General features: G+C 54.1%; 1 protein-coding gene across 2 annotated transcripts; it reads right to left on the bottom strand.

The window, feature by feature from the left end:
- Nucleotides 1-313: 313 nt before the first annotated feature.
- On the bottom strand, nucleotides 314-25,114 carry TMEM127 (transmembrane protein 127). Of its 2 annotated transcripts, none has more exons than XM_076057552.1 (5): nucleotides 22,784-25,114; nucleotides 16,260-16,595; nucleotides 12,758-12,928; nucleotides 9,638-9,732; nucleotides 314-1,503 (listed from the first exon to the last, which is right to left on the bottom strand). In XM_076057552.1, exons 2-5 carry the CDS (start codon nucleotides 16,528-16,530, stop codon nucleotides 1,267-1,269), a joined length of 774 nt encoding a protein of 257 aa, XP_075913667.1. In that variant the 5' UTR covers nucleotides 16,531-16,595; nucleotides 22,784-25,114; the 3' UTR covers nucleotides 314-1,266. The 2 variants fall into 2 exon arrangements, with proteins under 2 accessions (XP_075913667.1, XP_032800849.2); XM_032944958.2 differs by having other exon boundaries at nucleotides 22,788-23,568.
- Nucleotides 25,115-25,116: the final 2 nt, after the last annotated feature.

Genomic DNA, 25,116 nt, shown 5'->3' with positions numbered 1-25,116 from the left:
ATTAAAATAAATTTATAACATTTTTGACATGCGTTTTTCTGGATTGTTTTGTTGTTATTCTGTCTCTCACTGTTCAAATAAACCTACCATTAAAATTATAGACTGATCATTTCTTAGTCAGTGGGCAAACGTACAAGATCAGAAGGGGATCAAATACTTTTTTTCACTCACTGTACACACACACACGTACACACACGTACACACACATGTACACACGTACACACATGTACACACACACACGTACACACACATGTACACACACACACACACGTGCCGTGGTGTGTGTGTTAACAATGCAGCGTAAAAAAAGGACTGAAGAGAAACGCAAACATATATTTAAAATGAAGCACAGCTAATGGGGGAGGGAGGAGAGGATGTCTACAGCCTACGGACATCCTCCGTGTCTCCCTGTGTGTCTCCGTGTGTCTCCGTGTGTCTCCGTGTGTCTCTCTGTGTCTCCGTGTCTCTCTGTGTGTCTCTGTGTGTCTCGTGTCTCTCCGTGTGTCTCCGTGTCTCTCTGTGTGTCTCTGTGTCTCTCTGTGTGTCTCTGTGTGTCTCCGTTTGTCTCCGTGTCTCTCTCTGTGTCTCCGTGTTTCTGTGTCTGTGTGTGTGAGGGTCTCCCTGTGTGTCTCTCTCCGTGTGTCTCTCTCTGTGTCTCCGTGTGTCTTTGTCTCTGTGTGTGTGAGTGTCTCTCTCCATGTGTCTCTCTCTGTGTCTCTCTCTGTGTCTCTCTCCGTGTGTCTCTCTCCGTGTGTCTCTCTCCGTGTGTCTCTCTCCGTGTCTCTCTCCGTGTGTCTCTGTGTCTCTCTCCGTGTGTCTCTCTCTGTGTCTCTCTCCGTGTATCTCTCTCTGTGTCTCTCTCCGTGTGTCTCTCTCCATGTGTCTCTCTCTGTGTCTCTCTCCGTGTGTCTCTCTCTGTGTCTCTCTCTGTGTCTCTCTCCGTGTGTCTCTCTGTGTCTCTCTCCGTGTGTCTCTCTCTGTGTCTCTCTCCGTGTGTTTCTCTCTGTGTCTCTCTCTGTGTCTCTCTCCGTGTGTCTCTCTGTGTCTCTCTCCGTGTGTCTCTCTCTGTGTCTCTCTCCGTGCGTCTCTCTCCGTGCGTCTCTCTCCGTGCGTCTCTCTCCGTGCGTCTCTCTCCGTGCGTCTCTCTCCGTGCGTCTCTCTCCGTGCGTCTCTCTCCGTGCGTCTCTCTCCGTGCGTCTCTCTCTCCGTGCGTCTCTCTCTCCGTGCGTCTCTCTCTCCGTGCGTCTCTCTCCGTGCGTCTCTCCACTAGGGGCTGTAGGCGGGTGGCGGTGGCCTGGTCACCGTGAGCCCGGCCACTCCGTCTCCCGCCGGCCCCGTCAGGAAGTCCGTGGGCTGTGCTTCCTCCATGTGCTGCAGCAGCTGCAGCGCCTGCTCCTCCTCGGGGCTGGGGTACGAACGGAGGAGGTTGACGGCCGTGGCCACGATCGACGCGGCGCCGGCGCCGGCCAGGAGGTAGAAGCTAATGTCGAACCTCACCCACACCTAAACAGACACGCGGGGAGATAAGACACAGAGACATAGAGAGACACAGAGACAATAGATATAGACACGGAGACAGAGAGAGAGGGAGAGAGAGGCAGGATGCAGAAGCTCACGTCAAACAACAACAACAACCGCCATTCGCCACGACGCTTGTGCCAGGCTATGTGCACCCTGAGGCCACGTAAGAGTGTCGAACGCCCGCTGGCAGGAGGTCACGGGGCAGACCCAGGTGCCACGGGTCGACTGACTGAGATGACTGGCTGATGCACCACCTGTGCCCCCTACAGTGCCAACCTGCTGTGCTTTAGCCACCCGGCGCTCCGCTCATTGTTGTGAGCGTCGCTCCTCCGCCCTCCGTTGTTATTGGAGGGCGACTACCTCCAACTGCCCAGTAGCAGCGTCCTTCACGAGCCTCGTCCACAGAGGCCGATCTTGACAACGCTGGTACCAGTCATCGGCAAGTCCACTCAGCTCCACGTCCTCCTGTGTCACATCACTCCATCTCTTCTCTAGCCCGTGCCGTGCCCGTTTAGCCCCCTCTATCCGGCCGAACAAAAGCTGTTTGGGCATGCGGTGGCTGGGCATGCGGGCTACGTGACCCAGCCAACGCAGCCTTGCCTGCCGGAGGAGCTCACCAATGGGATTTTTTCAGATCTATCAAGGATTTGTGAGCTCCTCACACAATCCAGCCTGGTTAAACCCAGGATGGATGCTAGGCAGGCCAGCCTAAATGTTTCTAACCGACGAAGATGTTCCATTAGGGGGGTCCACGTTTCGCAAGCGTAGAGAATGGAGGGAATGACCGTGGCCGAGAAGACCTGAAGCTTAGTGCGGAGCGACAGACCAGGTAGCTTCCACACAGCGTTACGCAACTGATGAAAATATAATGCTGCTCGACTGATTTGGAGTGAGACCTCTGCTGTCAAACCGAGCCGGTCATAAACATACTGCCCAGGTATGAGAATTCTCCACTCTCTCCAAAACTGCCCCATCACCAATTGGGAATTGTGGGGGTGGAGTGTCCGATGGTACAAAATACCCAGGCAGGTGCTTAGTTTTGGTGGGGCTGATGGTAAATCCCCACCTCTTAGTGGCAAGCTCCAGGTTCAGCAGCAGCGCCTCCAATCCTCCTCTGAGTGAGCAGCAATTCCCAGATCATCGGCATACGTAACATGGTTGAGCAATAGGGAGCCATCCCTTGACCACACCCGGGCATCGATCAGCCTCCCATTGTATCTGTACCAGATGGAAATTCCTCCGGTACAGCTATTGAAGGCATCACGAACTACATGCTCGAAATAGATGTTAAATAACGTGGGAGCCAGAGGACATCCTTGTCGCACCCCAAGGTGAACAGGGAATGGCTCCGACTCCCGGCCACATAGTATTACCTGGGCCTGCTCACCATCATGAAGGTCCTTAATGATTGTGAGCAGAGGGTCAGGGACTCTGAAAGCACGAAGAACAACCCAGAGCCCAGGCCTACTGATGGTATCATAGACCTTGACCAGGTCAATAAAGCAGAGGTGTAGGTCTTATTGGAATTCTCTGCTATAGCAGACGGACAGAAAATATGGCATCTGTGCAGGACCGCCCTTTCCTGAAACCACATTGCGGCTCCGCAAGCCTCTCCTCAGCGTGCCTGGCAAGGCGATGTTGAATAATCCTTGCCAGGACCTTTCCCGGCACACTGAGGAGTGAGATGCCGCTGTAGTAGTTACAGTCTGTGCGGTCCCCCTTCTTAAAAAGGGGGACCACCAGGGCATCCTTCCAATCCCGCGGAACTCGTCCAGTGGTCCAGACTGCTGTTATTATGTCATGTAGGGCAGTCTGTGCACAAACGCCACCCTCCCTCAGCATTTCACTTGGGAGATCATCTCTACCCGGTGCCTTTCATGGTCTCAGACTCCGGATCGCCTTTAGTACTTCCTCAATAGATGGCACCTCAGTCAGCCACTCACAGGGTGTGACTTCTTCCAATATTTGAGGCACCGCAGCCTCAGCTGGGTCATCCCCACTTTGCCCCAGGCTGAGGGATTTCCCCTCCCCTAGGACTTCAAAGAAATGCTCAGCAAATCTGCAAACCTGTTCCTGCAAGTTACTTTTTCATGGAATTAAAGAGCGATTTGTGATTGCGGGCCACTGAGGCAGATTCCATCTCCTCAGCAACCCGCGACCACCACCCATCCTTGCAGCGCCTCACGGCTCTCCGAACCTCCGAGCGAAGGCTGCGGTAAGCCTCCTCATTCTCTGACGTGGGATGCTGTAGACGATGAGAGTGGACCTGTCGCTTTTTCTCATCCTCCTCTGTCAGCCAAGGTCTCTGAGGAGGTCTGGACCATGTGTATAAAGCAACAATTGCAGCTGCATGAGCCACAGTCCTAAACCTCGCCCATTTCCCCTCGACATCAGGAGGAGTGGGGGATGATGCCAACCCCAGCCGCAAGCGATGATTACATTCTCACTTTCAACTTTCATCAGCTAGCTAAGGCCAGGCCACTATGGGTTTTAATGGGGTCCTGGGTGTGCACCCATCACCGGAGTGGACAAATGGCAGGTGCATCTTACAGATGACTAGTCGATGGTCAGTGTGCTCCTGGTGTCAAGGACATGGTCCCGCATCCGCTGTTCCGTCACTATGTAGTCCAGCAGATGTTCTTGCTTGGACCCAGCATGCATCCATGATCTTGTGTCGATGCGCCGATGCCGGAACAGCGTGTTGGTAATTACAAGCCCATGGGCTGCACAAAAATCAAGCAGCCTTCTACCGTTGTTATTGAGCTCATCTGGCCCATGCCTTCCAATCACCCCAGACCAGGTGCCAGCATCATGACCAACTCGGGCATTGAAGTCACCCAACAAGATGACTCTATCCCGAGGGGCCACTTTAGCCAGCACCAGTGACAGGAAGTCATAGAAGGCATCTGACTCATCGGCCTTGCCTGCATCCCTCCACGGATGTTCATCTTCAGTGGGGGCATAAGTAACCACGACCACCATTCCTCGCCTCTTGTTGATAGGAAGGCGAGCCCAAAGTAGCCTGGGGCTTACAGCTTCCCACACCTCAACGCCACGCTCCCACGTCCCCTTCATTCTTTTGTTCAGAAGAAGAGCCACACCCTGTTGTTTGGCAGTCTCGAGTAGAGGACTGTCCACCCCTCATGGTGGCAGGAGCCAGAGCCGGTCAACCGGATCTCCTGAACACCACAGAGATCCAGGCGGTACCGATCCAGCTCCCGACAGAGGAGTGGCAGCCTCTCCTCCGTAGTGAGCGTTCAAAAAATCCTATGTGGCCACCCGCAGTTTGTTTTTGCTGTTTCTGGAGGAGCCCCGAGGGTAAAGATTCAATCTCCTGGCTCCGCCAATTGGGGTTTGGCCAGGAGACGTCACGGACGCCTGTCCCCCCCGGGCCTTCGGCATAAGCTTAAACAGATTTTTATTTTGTGGTTTTGTGGTACTGGACTTGAAGGTGGAGGGGTAACCGGCCCCTTGTAACCGGCCAGAGCCCCCTCTGGCCGCTGTGGTGGCTGCAAACGCCACGAGGGGAATGGCCAACTGAAATTTCCACAACCCCCATGGCACTGCTGCTCACCACAGTGTTACCGTCTGGCACCAACGGGGAGAGAGACACGGGGAGAGAGACACGGGGAGAGAGACACGGGGAGAGGGACACGGGGAGATACAGGGAGAGAGACACGGGGAGAGAGAGACACGAGGAGAGAAACACGGGGAGAGAGACACGGGGAGAGAGACACGGGGAGAGAGACGGGGAGAGAAACACGGGGAGATACAGGGAGAGAGACACGGGGAGAGAGAGACACGAGGAGAGAGACACGGGGAGAGACACGGGGAGAGAGAGACACGGGGAGAGGGACACGGGGAGAGAGACACGGGGAGAGAGACACGGGGAGATACAGGGAGAGAGACACGGGGAGAGAGAGACACGAGGAGAGAAACACGGGGAAAGAAACACGGGGAGAGAGACACGGGGAGAGAGACACGGATAGAGAGACACAGGGAGAGAGACACAGGGAGAGAGAGACACGGGGAGAGAGACACGGATAGAGAGACACGGGGAGATACGGGGAGAGAGACACTGGGGGAGAGACACGGGGAGAGAGACACGGGGAGAGAGACACAGGGAGAGAGACACGGGGAGAGAGACACAGGGAGAGAGACACGGGGAGAGACACGGGGAGAGAGACACAGGGAGAGAGACACAGGGAGAGAGACACGGGGAGAGAGACGGGGAGAGAGACACGGGGAGGGACACGGGGAGAGAGACACGGGGAGAGAGACACGGGGAGAGAGACGGGGAGAGAGACACGGGGAGAGAGACACGGGGAGAGAGACACGGGGAGAGAGACACGGGGAGAGAGACATGGGGAGAGACACGGTGAGAGACACGGGGAGAGAGACACGGGGAGAGAGACATGGTGAGAGACACGGGGAGAGAGACACGGGGAGAGAGACACGGGGAGAGAGACACGGGGAGAGAGACAGGGAGACACGGGAAGAGAGACACGGGGAGACACGGGGAGAGAGACACGGGGAGAGAGACACGGGGAGAGACACGGTGAGAGACACGGGGAGAGAGAGACACGGGGAGAGAAACACGGGGAGAGAGACACGGGGAGAGAGACAGGGAGAGAGACACGGGGAGAGAGACGGGGAGAGAGACACGGGGAGAGAGACACGGGGAGAGAGACACGGGGAGATACAGGGAGAGAGACACGGGGAGAGAGAGACACGAGGAGAGAGACACGGGGAGAGAGACACGGGGAGAGAGACACGGATAGAGAGACACAGGGAGATACAGGGAGAGAGACACGGGGAGAGAGAGACACGAGGAGAGAGACACGGGGAGAGAGACACGGGGAGAGAGACACGGGGAGAGAGACACAGATAGAGAGACACAGGGAGAGAGACACGGGGAGAGAGAGACAGGGGAAGAGGGACACGGGGAGAGAGACACGGGGAAAGAGACACGGGGATAGAGACACGGGGAGAGAGACGGGGAGAGAGACACGGGGAGAGAGACACGGGGAGAGAGACACGGGGAGAGAGACACGGGGAGAGAGACATGGGGAGAGACACGGTGAGAGACACGGGGAGAGAGACACGGGGAGAGAGACATGGTGAGAGACACGGGGAGAGAGACACGGGGAGAGAGACACGGGGAGAGAGACACGGGGAGAGAGACAGGGAGACACGGGAAGAGAGACACGGGGAGACACGGGGAGAGAGACACGGGGAGAGAGACACGGGGAGAGACACGGTGAGAGACACGGGGAGAGAGAGACACGGGGAGAGAAACACGGGGAGAGAGACACGGGGAGAGAGACAGGGAGAGAGACACGGGGAGAGAGACGGGGAGAGAGACACGGGGAGAGAGACACGGGGAGAGAGACACGGGGAGATACAGGGAGAGAGACACGGGGAGAGAGAGACACGAGGAGAGAGACACGGGGAGAGAGACACGGGGAGAGAGACATGGATAGAGAGACACAGGGAGATACAGGGAGAGAGACACGGGGAGAGAGAGACACGAGGAGAGAGACACGGGGAGAGAGACACGGGGAGAGAGACACGGGGAGAGAGACACAGATAGAGAGACACAGGGAGAGAGACACGGGGAGAGAGAGACAGGGGAAGAGGGACACGGGGAGAGAGACACGGGGAAAGAGACACGGGGATAGAGACACGGGGAGAGAGAGACACGGGGAGAGAGACACGGATAGAGAGACACGGGGAGATACGGGGAGAGAGACACGGGGGGAGAGACACGGGGAGAGAGACACGGGGAGAGAGACACGGGGAGAGAGACACGGGGAGAGAGACACGGGGAGAGAGACACGGGGAGAGGGACACGGGGAGAGAGAAACGGATAGAGAGACACGGGGAGAGAGAGACACGGGGAGAGAGAGACATGGGGAGAGAGAGACACGGGAAGAGGGACACGGGGAGAGAGACACGGGGAGAGAGACACGGGGAGAGAGAGACGGGGAGAGACACACGGGGAGAGACACGGGGAGAGACACGGGGAGAGAGACACGGGGAGAGAGACACGGGGAGAGAGACACGGATAGAGAGACACGGGGAGAGAGACACGGGGAGAGAGACACGGTGAGAGAGACACGGGGAGAGAGACACGGGGAGACAGACACGGAGAGAGAGAGACGGGGAGAGGGACACGGGGAGAGGGACAGGGAGAGAGGCACGGGGAGAGAGACATGGGGAGAGAGGGACACGGGGAGACACGGGAAGAGAGACACGGGGAGAGAGACACGGGGAGAGAGACACAGGGAGAGACACGGAGAGAGACACGGAGAGAGAGATACGGCGAGAGAGACACGGGGAGAGAGACACGGGGAGAGAGACACGGGGAGAGCGACACGGGGAGAGAGACACGGAGAGAGAGATGGGGAGAGGGACACGGGGAGAGGGACACGGAGAGAGGCACGGGGAGAGTGACATGGCGAGAGAGAGACACAGGGAAAGAGAGAGACACGGGGAGAGAGAGACACGGGGAGAGACACGGGGAGAGGGACACGGGGAGAGGGACACGGGGAGAGAGATGTGGGGAGAGAGACACGGGGAGAGAGAGACACGGCGAGAGAGAGACACGGGGAGAGAGACACGGGGAGAGAGACACGGGGAGAGGGACACGGGGAGAGAGACACGGATAGAGAGACACGGGGAGAGAGAGACACGGGGAGAGAGAGACACGGGGAGAGAGAGACATGGGGAGAGAGAGACACGGGAAGAGGGACACGGGGAGAGAGACACGGGGAGAGAGACACGGGGAGAGAGACACGGGGAGAGAGACACGGGGAGAGAGACACGGGGAGAGACACACGGGGAGAGACACACGGGGAGAGACACGGGGAGAGACACGGGGAGAGGAACACGGGTAGAGAGACACGGGGAGAGAGAGACGGGGAGAGAGAGACGGGGAGAGAGACACGGGGAGAGAGACACGGGGAGAGAGACACGGGGAGAGAGACACGGGGAGAGGGACACGGGGAGAGGGACACGGGGAGAGGGACACGGGGAGAGAGACACAGGGAGAGAGACACGGGGAGAGAGACACGAAGAGAGAGACACGGGGAGAGAGACACGGGGAGAGAGAGACACGGGGAGAGAGACACGGGGAGAGAGACACGGGGAGAGAGACACGGGGAGAGAGACACGGGGAGAGAGACACGGGGAGAGAGACACGGGGAGAGGGACACGGTGAGAGAGACACGGGGAGAGACACGGGGAGAGAGACGGGGAGAGAGAGACATGGGGTGAGAGACACGGGGAGAGAGACACGAGGAGAGAGATGTGGGGAGAGAGACACGGGGAGAGAGACACGGGGAGAGACACGGGGGAGGGACACGGGGAGAGAGACACGGGGAGAGAGACACGGGGAGAGGGACACAGAGAGAGAGAGACACGGGGAGAGACACGGGGAGAGAGACGGGGAGAGAGAGACACGGGGAGAGGGACATGGGGAGAGAGACACGGGGAGAGGGACATGGGGAGAGAGACACGGGTAGAGAGACACGGCGAGAGAGAGACACAGGGAAAGAGAGAGACACAGGGAAAGAGAGAGACACGGGGAGAGAGAGACACGGGGAGAGGAACACGGGGAGAGAGACGCGGGGAGAGGGACACGTGGAGAGCCACAGGGAGAGAGACACGGGGAGAGAGACACGGGGAGAGAGACGCGGGGAGAGGGACACGGGGAGAGACACAGGGAGAGAGACATGGGGAGAGAGACATGGGGAGAGAGACACGGAGAGAGAGAGAGAGACAGGTAGAGAGACACGGAGAGAGAGAGACGGGGAGAGAGAGACGGGGAGAGAGACACGGGGAGAGAGACACGGGTAGAGAGACACGGGGAGAGGGACACGGGGAGAGAGACACGGGTAGAGAGACACGGGGAGAGGGACACGGGGAGAGAGACACGGGGGGAGGGACACGGGGAGAGAGACACGGGGAGAGGGACAGGGGTCGATGGTGATGATGGTAGAGATGGCGGTGGTGATGGTGGTGGTTTAGATAGTGATGGTAGAGATGCTAGTGATGCTGGTGATGTTGTTGATGTTGTTGTTGATGTTGTTGTTGATGTTGTTGATGTTGTCACCTGGCTCCCGTGGTGGAGTTTGTGGCTGAGCTGGAGGTCAAAGAGCAACTCGGAGGCCCAGTAGGAGAAGCCCACAGCAGTGGCACAGTGAAGCACTGTGCCACACACACAGAGAGACACACACAGTGACACACACACACACAGTGAGACACACAGTGAGACACAGACAGTGAGACACACACAGTGAGACACACACAGTGAGACACACACACACAGAGACACACACAGTGACACACACACACACACAGTGAGACACACACTGTGCCACACACACAGAGAGACACACACAGTGACACACACACACAGTGAGACACACACACAGTGAGACACACACACACAGTGACACACACACACACAGTGAGACACACAGTGAGACACAGACAGTGAGACACACACAGTGAGACACACACAGTGAGACACACACACACACAGAGACACACACAGTGACACACACACAAACACAGTGAGACACACACAGTGAGACACACACAGTGAGACACACACAGTGACACACACACACAGTGACACACACACAGTGAGACACACACAGTGAGACACACACAGTGACACACACACAGTGAGACACACACAGTGAGACACAGTGACACACACACACACAGTGAGACACACACAGTGAGAGACACACACAGTGACACACACACAGTGAGACACACACACAGTGAGACACACAGTGAGACACACACAGTGAGAGACACACACAGTGACACACACACACACAGTGAGACACACACACAGTGAGACACACACACAGTGACACACACACACAGTGAGACACACACAGTGACACACACACAGTGAGACACACACAGTGAGACACAGTGACACACACACAGTGAGACACACACAGTGAGAGACACACAGTGAGACACAAACAGTGAGACACACACAGTGAGACACACACAGTGATACACACACAGTGAGACACACACAGTGAGACACACAGTGAGACACACACACACAGTGATACACACACAGTGAGACACACAAACACAGTGAGACACAAACAGTGAGACACACACAGTGAGACACACACAGTGATACACACACAGTGAGACACAAACAGTGAGACACACACACACACAGTGATACACACACAGTGAGACACACACACACAGTGAGACACAAACAGTGAGACACACACACACAGTGAGACACACACAGTGATACACACGCGGTGTGGCCGTGGTGAGGGTGACGGTGGTGAGGGTGGCGGTGGTGAGCGTGGCGATGGTGAGGGTAGTGGTGGTGATGGTAGTGGTGACGATGGTAGTGGTGGTGAGGGTGGCGGTGGTGAGCGTGGCGTTGATGATGGTAGTGGTGGTGAGCGTGGCGGTGATCATGGTAGTGGTGATGATGGTAGTGGTGGTGAGCGTGGCGGTGATGATGGTAGTGGTGATGATGGTAGTGGTGGTAAGCGTGGCGGTGCGTGATGGTAGTGGTGGTGAGGGTGGCGGTGGTGAGCGTGGCGTTGATGATGGTAGTGGTGGTGAGCGTGGCGGTGGTGATGGCAGTGGTGGTGAGGGTGGCGGTGCGTGATGGTAGTGGTGGTGAGGGTGGCGTTGATGATGGTAGTGGTGGTGATGATGGTAGTGGTGGTGATGATGGTAGTGGTGGTGATGATGGTAGTGGTGGTGAGCTTGGCGGTGATGATGGTAGTGGTGATGATGGTAGTGGTGGTGATGGTAGTGGCGGTGGTGATGGTGGCGGTGGTGAGGGTAGTGGTGGTGAGGGTGGCGGTGGTGAGCGTGGCGGTGCGTGATGGTAGTGGTGATGATGGTAGTGGTGGTGACCGTGGCGGTGGTGATGGTAGTGGTGGTGAGGGTGGCGGTGGTGAGCGTGGCGGTGGTGATGGTAGTGGTGGTGAGGGTGGCGGTGGTGATGGTAGTGGTGGTGATGATGGTAGTGGTGGTGATGATGGTAGTGGTGGTGATGATGGTAGTGGTGGTGATGATGGTAGTGGTGGTGATGATGGTAGTGGTGGTGATGATGGTAGTGGTGGTGATGATGGTAGTGGTGGTGATGATGGTAGTGGTGGTGAGCGTGGCGGTGATGATGGTAGTGGTGATGATGGTAGTGGTGGTGAGCGTGGCGGTGATGATGGTAGTGGTGATGATGGTAGTGGTGGTGAGCGTGGCGGTGGTGATGGTAGTGGTGGTGAGGGTGGCGGTGGTGATGGTAGTGGTGGTGAGGGTGGCAGTGGTGATGGTAGTGGTGGTGAGGGTGGCGGTGCGTGATGGTAGTGGTGGTGATGGTAGTGGTGGTGAGCGTGGCGGTGGTGATGGTAGTGGTGGTGAGGGTGGCGGTGGTGAGCGTGGCGGTGGTGATGGTAGTGGTGGTGAGGGTGGCGGTGGTGATGGTAGTGGTGGTGATGATGGTAGTGGTGGTGATGATGGTAGTGGTGGTGATGATGGTAGTGGTGGTGATGATGGTAGTGGTGGTGAGCGTGGCGGTGATGATGGTAGTGGTGATGATGGTAGTGGTGGTGAGCGTGGCGGTGATGATGGTAGTGGTGATGATGGTAGTGGTGGTGAGCGTGGCGGTGGTGATGGTAGTGGTGGTGAGGGTGGCGGTGGTGATGGTAGTGGTGGTGATGATGGTAGTGGTGGTGATGATGGTAGTGGTGGTGATGATGGTAGTGGTGGTGATGATGGTAGTGGTGGTGAGCGTGGCGGTGATGATGGTAGTGGTGATGATGGTAGTGGTGGTGAGCGTGGCGGTGATGATGGTAGTGGTGATGATGGTAGTGGTGGTGAGCGTGGCGGTGGTGATGGTAGTGGTGGTGAGGGTGGCGGTGGTGATGGTAGTGGTGGTGAGGGTGGCAGTGGTGATGGTAGTGGTGGTGAGGGTGGCGGTGCGTGATGGTAGTGGTGGTGACCGTGGCGGTGATGATGGTAGTGGTGATGAGGGTGGCGGTGATGATGGTAGTGGTGGTGAGGGTGGCGGTGCGTGATGGTAGTGGTGGTGAGGGTGGCGGTGCGTGATGGTAGTGGTGGTGACCGTGGCGGTGGTGATGGTAGTGGTGGTGAGGGTGGCGGTGATGATGGTAGTGGTGATGATGGTAGTGGTGGTGAGGGTGGCGGTGGTGAGCGGTCTCCTCACCGGTGAGGATGTGCAGGAAGGCGTATCTGCGCGTGAGTCGGAGCGCCGGCTGCGTCGATCCCAGCACGTCCAGGAGGAACGCGCCCAGACTGCAGGCGACGCCCAGCAGCAGGAAGGCGGCGACCACCCTCAGCAGCAGGGAGATCTGAGGACTCAGACACGCGGAGAGCGCTGCGCAGACAGAGACACGGGGGGCGGGAGAGAGACGCAGAGAGACACCGTCACAACCACCACCCACTTCTCACCACCACCACGCTCACCCCTACCACACTGACCCCTACCACACTGACCCCTACCACACTCACCACTACCACACTCACCCCTACCACACTGACCCCTACTACACTCACCCCTACCACGCTCACCACTACCACGCTCACCACTACCACGCTCAGCACTACCACGCTCACCCCTACCATGCTCACCCCTACCACACTCACCCCTACCACACTCACCACTACCACACTCAACCCTACCACACTCACCCCTAATACACTCACCCCTACCACACTCACCCCTACCACACTCACCACTACCACACTCACCACTACCACACTCACCCCTAATACACTCACCACTACCACACTCACCCCTAATACACTCACCCCTACCACACTCACCCCTAATACACTCACCCCTACCACACTCACCCCTAATACACTCACCCCTACCACACTCACCCCTACCACACTCACCACTACCACACTCACCACTACCACACTCACCCCTAATACACTCACCACTACCACACTCACCCCTAATACACTCACCCCTACCACACTCACCCCTAATACACTCACCCCTACCACACTCACCCCTAATACACTCACCCCTACCCCACTCACCCCTACCACACTCACCCCTACCACACTCACCCCTACCACACTCACCCCTACCACACTCACCCCTACCACACTCACCACTACCACACTCACCACTACCACACTCACCCCTAATACACTCACCACTACCACACTCACCCCTAATACACTCACCCCTACCACACTCACCCCTAATACACTCACCCCTACCACACTCACCCCTAATACACTCACCCCTACCACACTCACCCCTACCACACTCACCACTACCACACTCACCACTACCACACTCACCCCTAATACACTCACCACTACCACACTCACCCCTAATACACTCACCCCTACCACACTCACCCCTAATACACTCACCCCTACCACACTCACCCCTAATACACTCACCCCTACCCCACTCACCCCTACCACACTCACCCCTACCACACTCACCCCTACCACACTCACCACTACCACACTCACCCCTACCACACTCACCACTACCACACTCACCCCTACCACACTCACCCCTACCACACTCACCCCTACCACACTCACCACTACTACACTCACCACTACTACACTCACCACTACTACACTCACCCCTACTACACTCACCCCTACCACACTCACCCCTACCACACTCACCACTACTACACTCACCACTACTACACTCACCACTACTACACTCACCCCTACTACACTCACCCCTACCACACTCACCACTACCACGCTCACCCCTACCCCACTCACCCCTACCACACTCACCCCTACCACACTCACCCCTACCACACTCACCACTACCACACTCACCCCTACCACACTCACCACTACCACACTCACCCCTACCACACTCACCACTACCACACTCACCCCTACCACACTCACCACTACTACACTCACCACTACTACACTCACCACTACTACACTCACCCCTACTACACTCACCCCTACCACACTCACCCCTACCACGCTCACCCCTACCACACTCACCCCTACCACACTCACCCCTACTACACTCACCCCTACCACACTCACCCCTACCACACTCACCCCTACCACACTCACCCCTACCACACTCACCCCTACCACACTCACCACTACCACACTCACCCCTACCATGCTCACCCCTACCACGCTCACCCCTATCACACTCACCCCTACCACACTCACCACTACCACACTCACCCCTACCACGCTCACCCCTACCACGCTCACCACTACCACGCTCACCCCTACCACGCTCACCCCTACCACGCTCACCACTACCACACTCACCACTAATACATTCACCTCTACCACACTCACCCCTACCACGCTCACCACTACCACACTCACCACTACCACGCTCACCCCTACCACGCTCACCCCTACCACGCTCACCCCTATCACACTCACCCCTACCACAGTCACCCCTACCACAGTCACCCCTACCACGCTCACCCCTACCACACTCACCCCTACCAAACTCACCCCTACCACACTGACCCCTACCACACTCACCCCTACCACGCTCACCCCTACCACACTCACCCCTACTACACTCACCACTACTACACCCACCCCTACCACGCTCACCCCTACCACACTCACCCCTACCACGCTCACCCCTACCACGCTCACCACTACCATGCTCACCCCTACCACACTCACCCCTACCACACTCACCTCTACCACACTCACCCCTACCATGCTCACCCCTATCACACTCACCCCTACTACACTCACCCCTACCACACTCACCACTACCACACTCACCCCTAATACACTCACCCCTATCACACTCACCCCTACTACACTCACCCCTATCACACTCACCCCTACTACACTCACCCCTACCACACTCACCCCTACTACACTCACCCCTACCACACTCACCACTACCACACTCACCCCTACCACACTCAACCCTACCACACTCACCACTACCACACTCACCACTACCACGCTCACCCCTAATACACTCACCCTTACCACGCTCACCACTACCACGCTCACCCCTACCACACTCACCCCTACCACGCTCACCCCTACCACACTCACCCTTACCACGCTCACCACTACCACACTCACTCCTACCACACTCACCCCTACCACGCTCACCCCTACCACACTCACCCTTACCACACTCACCACTACCACACTCACCACTACCACACTCACTCCTACCACACTCACCACTACCACGCTCACCCCTACCACACTCACCCCTACCACACTCACCACTACCACACTCACCACTACCACACTCACCACTACCACACTCACCCCCACACTCACCACCACCACCACTGCACTCGCCACCACACTCACCCCACTCCTCACCACCCCCACCCCCACCACCACCACACTCACCATCACACTCACCCCTACACTCCTCACCACCACCACCACCACCCTCACCACCACACTCACCCCCACACTCCTCACCACCACCACCCCCACCACCACCACCACCACCACACTCACCACCACACTCACCATCACACTCACCCCTACACTCCTCACCACCACCACCACACTCACCATCACACTCACCCCTACACTCCTCACCACCACCACCACCACACTCACCATCACACTCACCCCTACACTCCTCACCACCACCACCACACTCACCACCACACTCACCCCTACACTCCTCACCACCACCCCCACCACTCCTCACCACCACCCCCACCACTCCTCACCACTGTCCACGTGTCCCAGCGCGTCCGTGAGCCCCAGCGAGGCCCTGGGGCAGGCTCCTCCGTGGAGCCGCAGCCAGGCGGGCTCAGCGAGCGCCGTGCTGAGCGTCACCACGCTCAGCGCCCCCAGCACGGCAGAGGCGGCGCTCCTCTCGGACCGCCGCGGGATCCGCAACCTCCTCGTGCGCGGGCAGGAGGAGCGGTGGGACAGCGGTGGGGGCGGCGGCGGCGTGGCGGTGGCGGTCCCGCCAGGGTGGGGCAGTAGCCCGGGCATCGTGGCGAAGGGGTTAGGGTGGTGGTGGTGGTGGTGGCGGTTGTTGTTGTTGTTGTGTTGTCTGTCTGTGGGGGAGATGCACAGAGAGAGATACACAGAGAGATAGACAGAGATACACACAGAGAGATACACAGAGAGAGATACACACAGAGAGATATACACAGAGAAATACACAGAGAGAGATACACAGAGAGAGATACACAGAGAGAGATACACAGAGAGAGACACACACAGAGAGATACACAGAGACACACAGAGAGAGATACAGAGAGAGATACACAGAGAGAGACACAGAGAGAGATACACAGAGAGAGACACACACAGAGAGAGACACAGAGAGAGAGAGACACAGAGAGAGATACACAGAGAGAGATACACAGAGAGAGACACACAGAGAGAGACACAGATATACACACAGAGAGAGAGACAGAGAGATACACAGAGACACACAGAGAGAGATACGCAGAGAGAGATACACAGAGAGAGACACAGAGAGAGACACACAGAGAGAGATACGCAGAGAGACACACAGAGAGAGATACACAGAGAGATACACAGAGAGAGACACAGAGAGACACAGAGAGAGAGACACAGAGAGAGACACAGAGAGACACAGAGAGACACAGAGACACACAGAGAGAGATACGCAGAGAGAGATACACAGAGAGAGACACAGAGAGAGACACACAGAGAGAGACACAGATATACACACAGAGACACACAGAGAGAGATACACAGAGACACACAGAGAGAGATACGCAGAGAGAGATACACAGAGAGAGACACAGAGAGATACACAGAGAGAGACACAGAGAAATACACAGAGAGAGACACAGAGAGAGACACAGAGAGATACACAGAGAGAGACAGAGAGAGACACAGAGAGACACAGATATACACACAGAGAGAGACACAGAGAGAGAGAGATACAGAGACACACAGAGAGAGATACGCAGAGAGAGATACACAGAGACACACAGAGAGAGATACACAGAGAGATACACAGAGAGATATACAACAGGAAGCAGCAGTTCTAAAGACATCAGTCATCTACTATACACTACACTACTATACACTACACTACTGTACACTACACTACTGTACACTATACACTACTTTACACTACACTACTATACACTACTGTACACTACACTCCTGTACACTACACTACTGTACACTATACACTACTATACACTACACTACTATACACTACTGTACACTACACTACTGTACACTATACACTACTATACATAGTTTTCATAGTTCCATTTATTGTTGGTATAGCCCTGTGCGCCATTTGGCTCTTGAATCGGGTGCAACCGCAACAAACAAAAAAATGAACAAGAAAACATCTTAAAGTGACTTTGTGTTGACTGTGCAAACAGAAAATCCAGGAAAAAACATCAAAATATTCCTGAAGTAGCACCGTGCACCAACGCTATGTGCAAAAATCCCAGTGGAATGCAAGTCAAACAACAACAAGAAGAAAACTTAGATTAAGGCCATCAGTCTAACTCTGTACTACAATAAACAAAAACATGGCCAAACCAAAAAACTTTTAGAAATCACCAAAATAAAGCCATAAATGCAATGTAACAGTGATCATAGGAACTGTCACCGAATTTTTAACAATAAACGTCATAAATAACATGTAACACCAAACCCTAGAGCCACAGCTGGCTGCATGAGTCACTCCACAAACAACAGGAGCATCAGTCGGAGTATCACATTTTTCAATGCACCTTTAAGATCAGCACACTAAATCAAAATACAGATAATACTTTGCAGCGGTCATCCGGAGCGAAACATTTTATTTTATTTTAGGCCACTGAATAGCAGTGGCAGCTGGGGGTGTACAACTCCTCTAGAGCAGTTTTGAGTGAAGATCTCATAGGTAGTGATTCCAGTTGCAGTTTATTGGCAATAGCATTCCAGACTCTGGGGGCATCCATAGCAAAGGCCCTTCCTCCGGTTTTTGTACGGCAATAGGGAATGTGAAGCTGGTAAATGAGCGATGACCTGAGGTCAAATTTGTTCTTTGAAACAGAGAGGAGATCCAGCAGGTAGTCTGTGGATTTTTTTGTAAGTACATCGTGAATAAATAAGATCTGGTGTAAAAGCCGTCGAACATTAAGAGATGTTAAGTTTGACCCAATGTAGAGATCACAGTGGTGAGTCCTATATGGGCAGTTCAATGCAAATCTTAAGGCCGAGTGATAGATGGAATCAAGCTTCTTCAGTACAGTACTTGGGGCTGATTTATACACGATATCACAGTAATCAAGTAGAGGCAGTATGGTAGCTTTTATTCCAAATGGAACATAGGGGGGAAGCAGTGCTTGTGTCGATACAGAAAACCAATTTTTATTTTTGTCTTTTTACCAATATAATCAATGTGATCTTCAAAATTCAGTTTTGAATCCAGGATGACCCCAAGATACTTATAGAACTTGACTTGCTCTATTTGATCATTATTTAAGGAATGTAATTTGGGAAAAAAGAACTTCCTGCTTTAGTCCCAGTGAGAAGCATAGCACCTTGGTTTTGGAGGTATTTATGACTAGTTTAAGAGCAACTAGTTGATGTTGTAGTTTGTTGAAATCACCCTGGAGCTTAGCAATCACGTCATCCGGAGAGTGGCCAGCAGTAATCAGTATCGTGTCATCTGCAAAAAGATTTACCCTGGAATGATCCAGGTCAGTGCCCAAGTCATTGATATAAAGAGAGAACAAGAGGGGGCCGAGGATGGAACCCTGTGGAACCCCTTTTGTTATCTTAACACTGTTTGACCTCCAAACATCTGTGAATAAAGTTTGGGTGCGAGAAAAGAGGAAATTTTTTTAACCATTTTACTGCATTTTTGGAAAAACCGAGGCAACTTAGTTTACCAAGCAGGGTGTTGTGGTCTACTGTATCAAAGCTTTGGACAGGTCAAGAAAAAGACAGGCAGAGTACTGCTTATTATCAAGGCTACTGTAAATTTGATTCAGAGAGTCTAATGCAGCAGATGTGGTGCTGTATTTTTTTTGGAACCCAGATTGTTTTAGATGTAGTAGATTGTTGGTGGAAAGGAAACTGCTAATTTGGTAGTTCAATAATTTTTCAAAAATTTTCATCAATGGGGGCAAAATTGAGATAGGTCGGTAGTTATTGGGATCATCTTTAGGGCCCCCTTTGTGAAGTGGACGGACATAGGAATGTTTCCATTCTAGAGGAACTGATGCTTCTTTGATGGACAGGTTGAAAATATGGGCTATAGGTTTGTATATTAGGTGACCAACAGTTAGTAAAGCAAAGACGGGAAAACTATCTGCTCCGGTAGAGGAGGACCCTTTGAGGTAGGAGAGCTGTTTCAGAACATTACTTTCGTAGATTAGCTGGAAACTAAATTCGTTTAATGTTTGGACAGGGGTGTAGGAATTTGCATGAGCAGGGGTGACTTCCCAATACATTATCAAAAAGATTACCAGCTTCAGAAAAATGAAGGTTGAAATTGTCAACTATATTTTTGGGATCTGAAAAATATTCCCCATTTCGGTTTAGCTCAACGGGCAGATTGTCTGTTTTGAATGCCTTTTTGATACATTTGATTGTTTCCCAAAAAATCCTGGCATTTCCATGTGATTCCAGGAGAGTGGAGGAAAAGTAGGCATTTTTTGCATGCCGTATTTTTTTGACGCATCTATTCCTTAAAATCCTGTACTCTAGCCAGTCATTTACCAAATTACTTTTCTGAGCACATGCCCAAGCCTTGTCCCTAGTTTTCATGAGCTTTGTAATCAAAGGATCATACCATGGTGGGCGGTTGCCTTTCGTTTTACATCTAACCAACGGAGCATGTTTGTTAAGAATTTGGAGAAACGTGTACCTGAAAGTCTCCCAAGCCGTAGTCAGGTTGGGAATATCACAGACCTTGTCAATATCCGAGTGAAGCACATCATTAGTAAATGCCTGAGTGCTGAAGTGCCTCAAAGAGTGCTTCTCAACCAATATAGAGAGGGCTTTGGGTCTGTCTGATGATCTCACCCCATAAATGAAGAAGTGATCACTAAGGTTATTTCCCAGAACACCAGTCAGTGCGAAATTGTGAGGGGCATTTGTCAATAGGACGTCGAGCAGAGTTGACTGTCCCGGATTTTTTAGGTTGGGTCTTGTGGGGACATTTATTAATTGAAACAGATTAAATTCATCTGTAAAATTTGTGGCCACGGCCGGCGGGTTTAGCCAATTCCAATTTAGATCACCCACTAAAACTATTTCACCTTTTGGGAGGCCCTCAAAAAGCTCTCTCAGTGCAAGATGCAGCTTCAACATCCTTCCCACTAGGCGGTCTATAGCAGCACACTACCAATATCTGTTGATTATTTGGGAGAGTTATTCTGAGAGCTAAACCTTCAAAGCAACATTTTTTAAACAAGAAGTGAGCTGGTGAACATGCAATAGTATTACGAACATAGATGGCAATTCCACCTCCTTTAGATCCTCGGTCAAGCCGAAAAAGGTTGCAGTTGTCAATCGTAATCTGCAAGTCATTGACGGCAGGAGTGAGAAATGTTTCTGTTAGGCAAAAAATGTTCGGGTCAAGATTTGCCACTTCTAGTTTTAGTTAACTTAATTTAGTCACGAGCCCTCTGATGTTGACATGTAGAACACCAACACCTTTCCTGCCAGAAAAATCTACAGAATTATACGAGTTCTTTTCATTTGGGCCAGGATGAAGCTCAATACCACCCAGAAATAAGAAAAGTAGAATTAATAGTTTGCACAAGTATTTTCTGTGAAAGGATGAAGAGCGGCGAACCTTGGACGAATAGCAGCAGCTCGCAGATGGCGTTATTTTTAAGAGCAGAATGAAGTTTGGTAGGAGTGCTGGTGAAGTAATGGGACAAAGATAGGGTTTAAAAGGATACAATGATGGAGTGTAGAAGTGTCTACGAGCCGTTTCATTTGCAGGTGGAGTGGCAAATCGAGCAACAAGTATGGACGCAAAGTAACGAGGGTAGCTGTTTGTCGAGTTGGGTATGGCACCTAGATATGGCCGGGAGGCACAGCAGTAGGATACACAGCAGGAGAAATGCCATCTCTAAAATATCCGGGGTAAACACAGATTAACACACAAGCGGAAAAGAAAAAATATCTATACTTGTAGCTGCTGCTGTAGAAGTTGCTGTAGCAGCTGCTGTAGCTGGATCCGTTGCTGCGACTGTAACTGTTTCTGCTACACTACAATACACTACACTACTATACACTACACTACTATACACTACACTACTATACACTACACTACTATACACTACATTACTGTACACTACACTACTATACACTACACTATAGACTACACGAGTATACACTACACTACTATACACTACACTATACACTACTAGTAGTGAAGTGTACTAGTGATGGTACTAGTGATGGTAGTGATATTAGTGGTGGTAGTGATGGTAGTGATGGTACTAGTGATGGTAGTGATGGTACTAGTGATGGTAGTGATGGTATTGGTGGTACTAGTGATGGTAGTGGTGGTTGTGGTAGTGGGTGGTTGTTGTGGTGGGTGGTGGTGGAAGTGGGTGGTTGTTGTGGTGGGTGGTGGTAGTGGGTGGTTGTTGTTGTGGTAGTGGGTGGTTGTGGTAGTGGGTGGTTGTTGTTGTGGGTAGTGGGTGGTTGTTGTTGTGGTGGATGTGGTAGTGGGTGGTTGTTGTGGTGGGTGGTGGTAGTGGGTGGTTGTTGTGGTGGGTGGTGGTAGTGGGTGGTTGTTGTTGTGGTGGTTGTGGTAGTGGGTGGTTGTGGTAGTGGGTGGTTGTTGTTGTGGGTAGTGGGTGGTTGTTGTTGTGGTGGATGTGGTAGTGGGTGGTTGTTGTGGTGGGTGGTGGTAGTGGGTGGTTGTTGTGGTGGGTGGTGGTAGTGGGTGGTTGTTGTTGTGGTGGTTGTGGTAGTGGGTGGTTGTGGTAGTGGGTGGTTGTTGTTGTGGGTGGTGGTAGTGGGTGGTTGTTGTTGTGGATGTGGTAGGTTGTGGTAGTGGGTGGTTGTTGTGGTGGGTGGTAGTGGGTGGTTGTTGTGGTGGGTGGTGATGGTAGTGGGTTGTGGTAGTGGGTGGTTGTTGTTGTGGTGGATGTGGTAGTGGGTGGTTGTGGTAGTGGGTGGTTGTTGTGGTTGTTGTGGTGGGTTGTGGTAGTGCGTGGTTGTTGTGGTGGTTGTTGTAGTGGTTGTTGTGGTTGTTGTGGTAGTGGGTTGTTGTTGTGGTGGTGGGTACCTACTGTGGATCTTCTTTCGCACGAGTTTGTCAATCCATAGAAGATTTAAAACAACAAATCTTGGTTGTTGTTGTTGTTGGGTACGAAGAGGAGGTTGTTGTTGATGTGGTGGCTGAGGTGGTGGCGGTGGTTGTGGCTGTAGCTGTGACTGTAGTAGCTGTTGTTGTGGCTGTAGTTGTGGCTGTAGCTGTGGTTGTGGCTGTTGTTGTGGCTGTAGCTGTGGTTGTAGCTGTGGTTGTGGTTGTAGCTGTTGTGGCTGTGGTTGTGACTGTAGTTGTTGTGGCTGTTGTTGTTGTGGCTGTAGCTGTTGTGGCTGTAGTTGTGGCTGTGGTTGTAGCTGTAGTTGTTGTGGCTGTGGTTGTAGTTGTGGCTGTAGCTGTAGTAGTTGTTGTTGTGGCTGTAGTTGTTGTGGCTGTGGTTGTAGTTGTGGCTGTAGCTGTGGTTGTAGGTGTAGTTGTGGCTGTAGCTGTGGTTGTAGCTGTGGTTGTAGCTGTAGTTGTTGTGGCTGTGGTTGTAGTTGTGGCTGTGGTTGTAGCTGTAGTAGTTGTTGTTGTGGCTGTAGTTGTAGTTGTGGCTGTAGTTGTAGTTGTGGCTGTAGTTGTAGCTGTTGTTGTTTTTCTTGACAGATCTCCACCACCTCGACCGCTCGCTCCGATTTCCGCCTTGGCGATGACGCCGCTGTGGAGGGGCCGCGGCGATTTGACGGCGACGCCGCTGGGGGCGGAAGGAAATCAACCACGAGGGGGGGGGCGTCAAATCGCCGCGGTGCCTCCCTCTCTGTGTGCACCCTGAGGCTGCTGGGGTCAGTGCCAGGCTAGGTGCACCTTGAGGCTACTGGTGCCAGGCTAGGTGCACCTTGAGGTGACTGGAGTACAGTGCCAGGCTAGGTGCACCTTGAGGTGACTGGAGTACAGTGCCAGGCTAGGTGCACCTTGAGGTGACTGGGGTCAGTGCCAGGCTAGGTGCACTTTGAGGTGACTGGTGCCAGGCTAGGTGCACCCTGAGGTGACTGGGGACAGTGCCAGGCTAGGTGCACCTCGAGGTGACTGGTGCCAGGCTAGGTGCACCTTGAGGCTACCAGTGCCAGGCTAGGTGCACCTTGAGGTGACTGGTGCCAGGCTAGGTGCACCTTGAGTCTACTGGTGCCAGGCTAGGTGCACTTTGAGGTGACTGGTGCCAGGCTAGGTGTACTTTGAGGTGACTGGTGCCAGGCTAGGTGCACCTTGAGGTGACTGGTGCCAGGCTAGGTGCACCTTGAGGCTACCAGTGCCAGGCTAGGTGCACCCTGAGGCTACTGGGGACAGTGCCAGGCTAGGTGCACCTTGAGGTGACTGGTGCCAGGCTAGGTGCACCCTGAGGTGACTGGGGTCAGTGCCAGGCTAGGTGCACCTTGAGGCTACTGGTGCCAGGCTAGGTGCACCTTGAGGTGACTGGTGCCAGGCTAGGTGCACCTTGAGGCTACCGGTGCCAGGCTAGGTGCACCCTGAGGTGACTGGTGCCAGGCTAGGTGCACCTTGAGGCTACCAGTGCCAGGCTAGGTGCACCCTGAGGCTACTGGGGACAGTGCCAGGCTAGGTGCACCCTGAGGTGACTGGTGCCAGGCTAGGTGCACCTTGAGGCTACTGGTGCCAGGCTAGGTGCACCTTGAGGCTACTGGTGCCAGGCTAGGTGCACCTTGAGGTGACTGGTGCCAGGCTAGGTGCACCCTGAGGCTACTGGGGACAGTGCCAGGCTAGGTGCACATTGAGGCTACTGGTGCCAGGCTAGGTGTACCTTGAGGTGACTGGAGTACAGTGCCAGGCTAGGTGCACCTTGAGGCTACTGGTGCCAGGCTAGGTGCACCTTGAGTCTACCGGTGCCAGGCTAGGTGCACCCTGAGGCTACTGGGGTCAGTGCCAGGCTAGGTGCACCCTGAGGTGACTGGTGCCAGGCTAGGTGCACCTTGAGGCTACTGGGGACAGTGCCAGGCTAGGTGCACCTCGAGGTGACTGGTGCCAGGCTAGGTGCACCTTGAGGTGACTGGTTCCAGGCTAGGTGCACTTTGAGGCTACTGGTGCCAGGCTAGGTGCACCTTGAGGTGACTGGTGCCAGGCTAGGTGCACCTTGAGGCTACTGGTGCCAGGCTAGGTGCACCTTGAGGCTACTGGGGGTCAGTGCCAGGCTAGGTGCACCTTGAGGCTACTGGGGTCAATGCCAGGCTAGGTGCACCCTGAGGTGACTGGTGCCAGGCTAGGTGCACCTTGAGGCTACTGGGGGTCAGTGCCAGGCTAGGTGCACCTTGAGGTTACTGGTGCCAGGCTAGGTGCACCTTGAGGCTACTGGGGTCAGTGCC

This window comes from Petromyzon marinus, chromosome 83 (assembly GCF_048934315.1).
Source record: "Petromyzon marinus isolate PM22_M1 ecotype Great Lakes invasive population chromosome 83, UKy_Petmar_22M1.pri1.0, whole genome shotgun sequence".
Taxonomy (NCBI): domain Eukaryota; kingdom Metazoa; phylum Chordata; class Hyperoartia; order Petromyzontiformes; family Petromyzontidae; genus Petromyzon; species Petromyzon marinus.
Note: the sequence above shows the minus strand (reverse complement) of the source record. Positions and strands in the feature narration are given on the sequence as shown.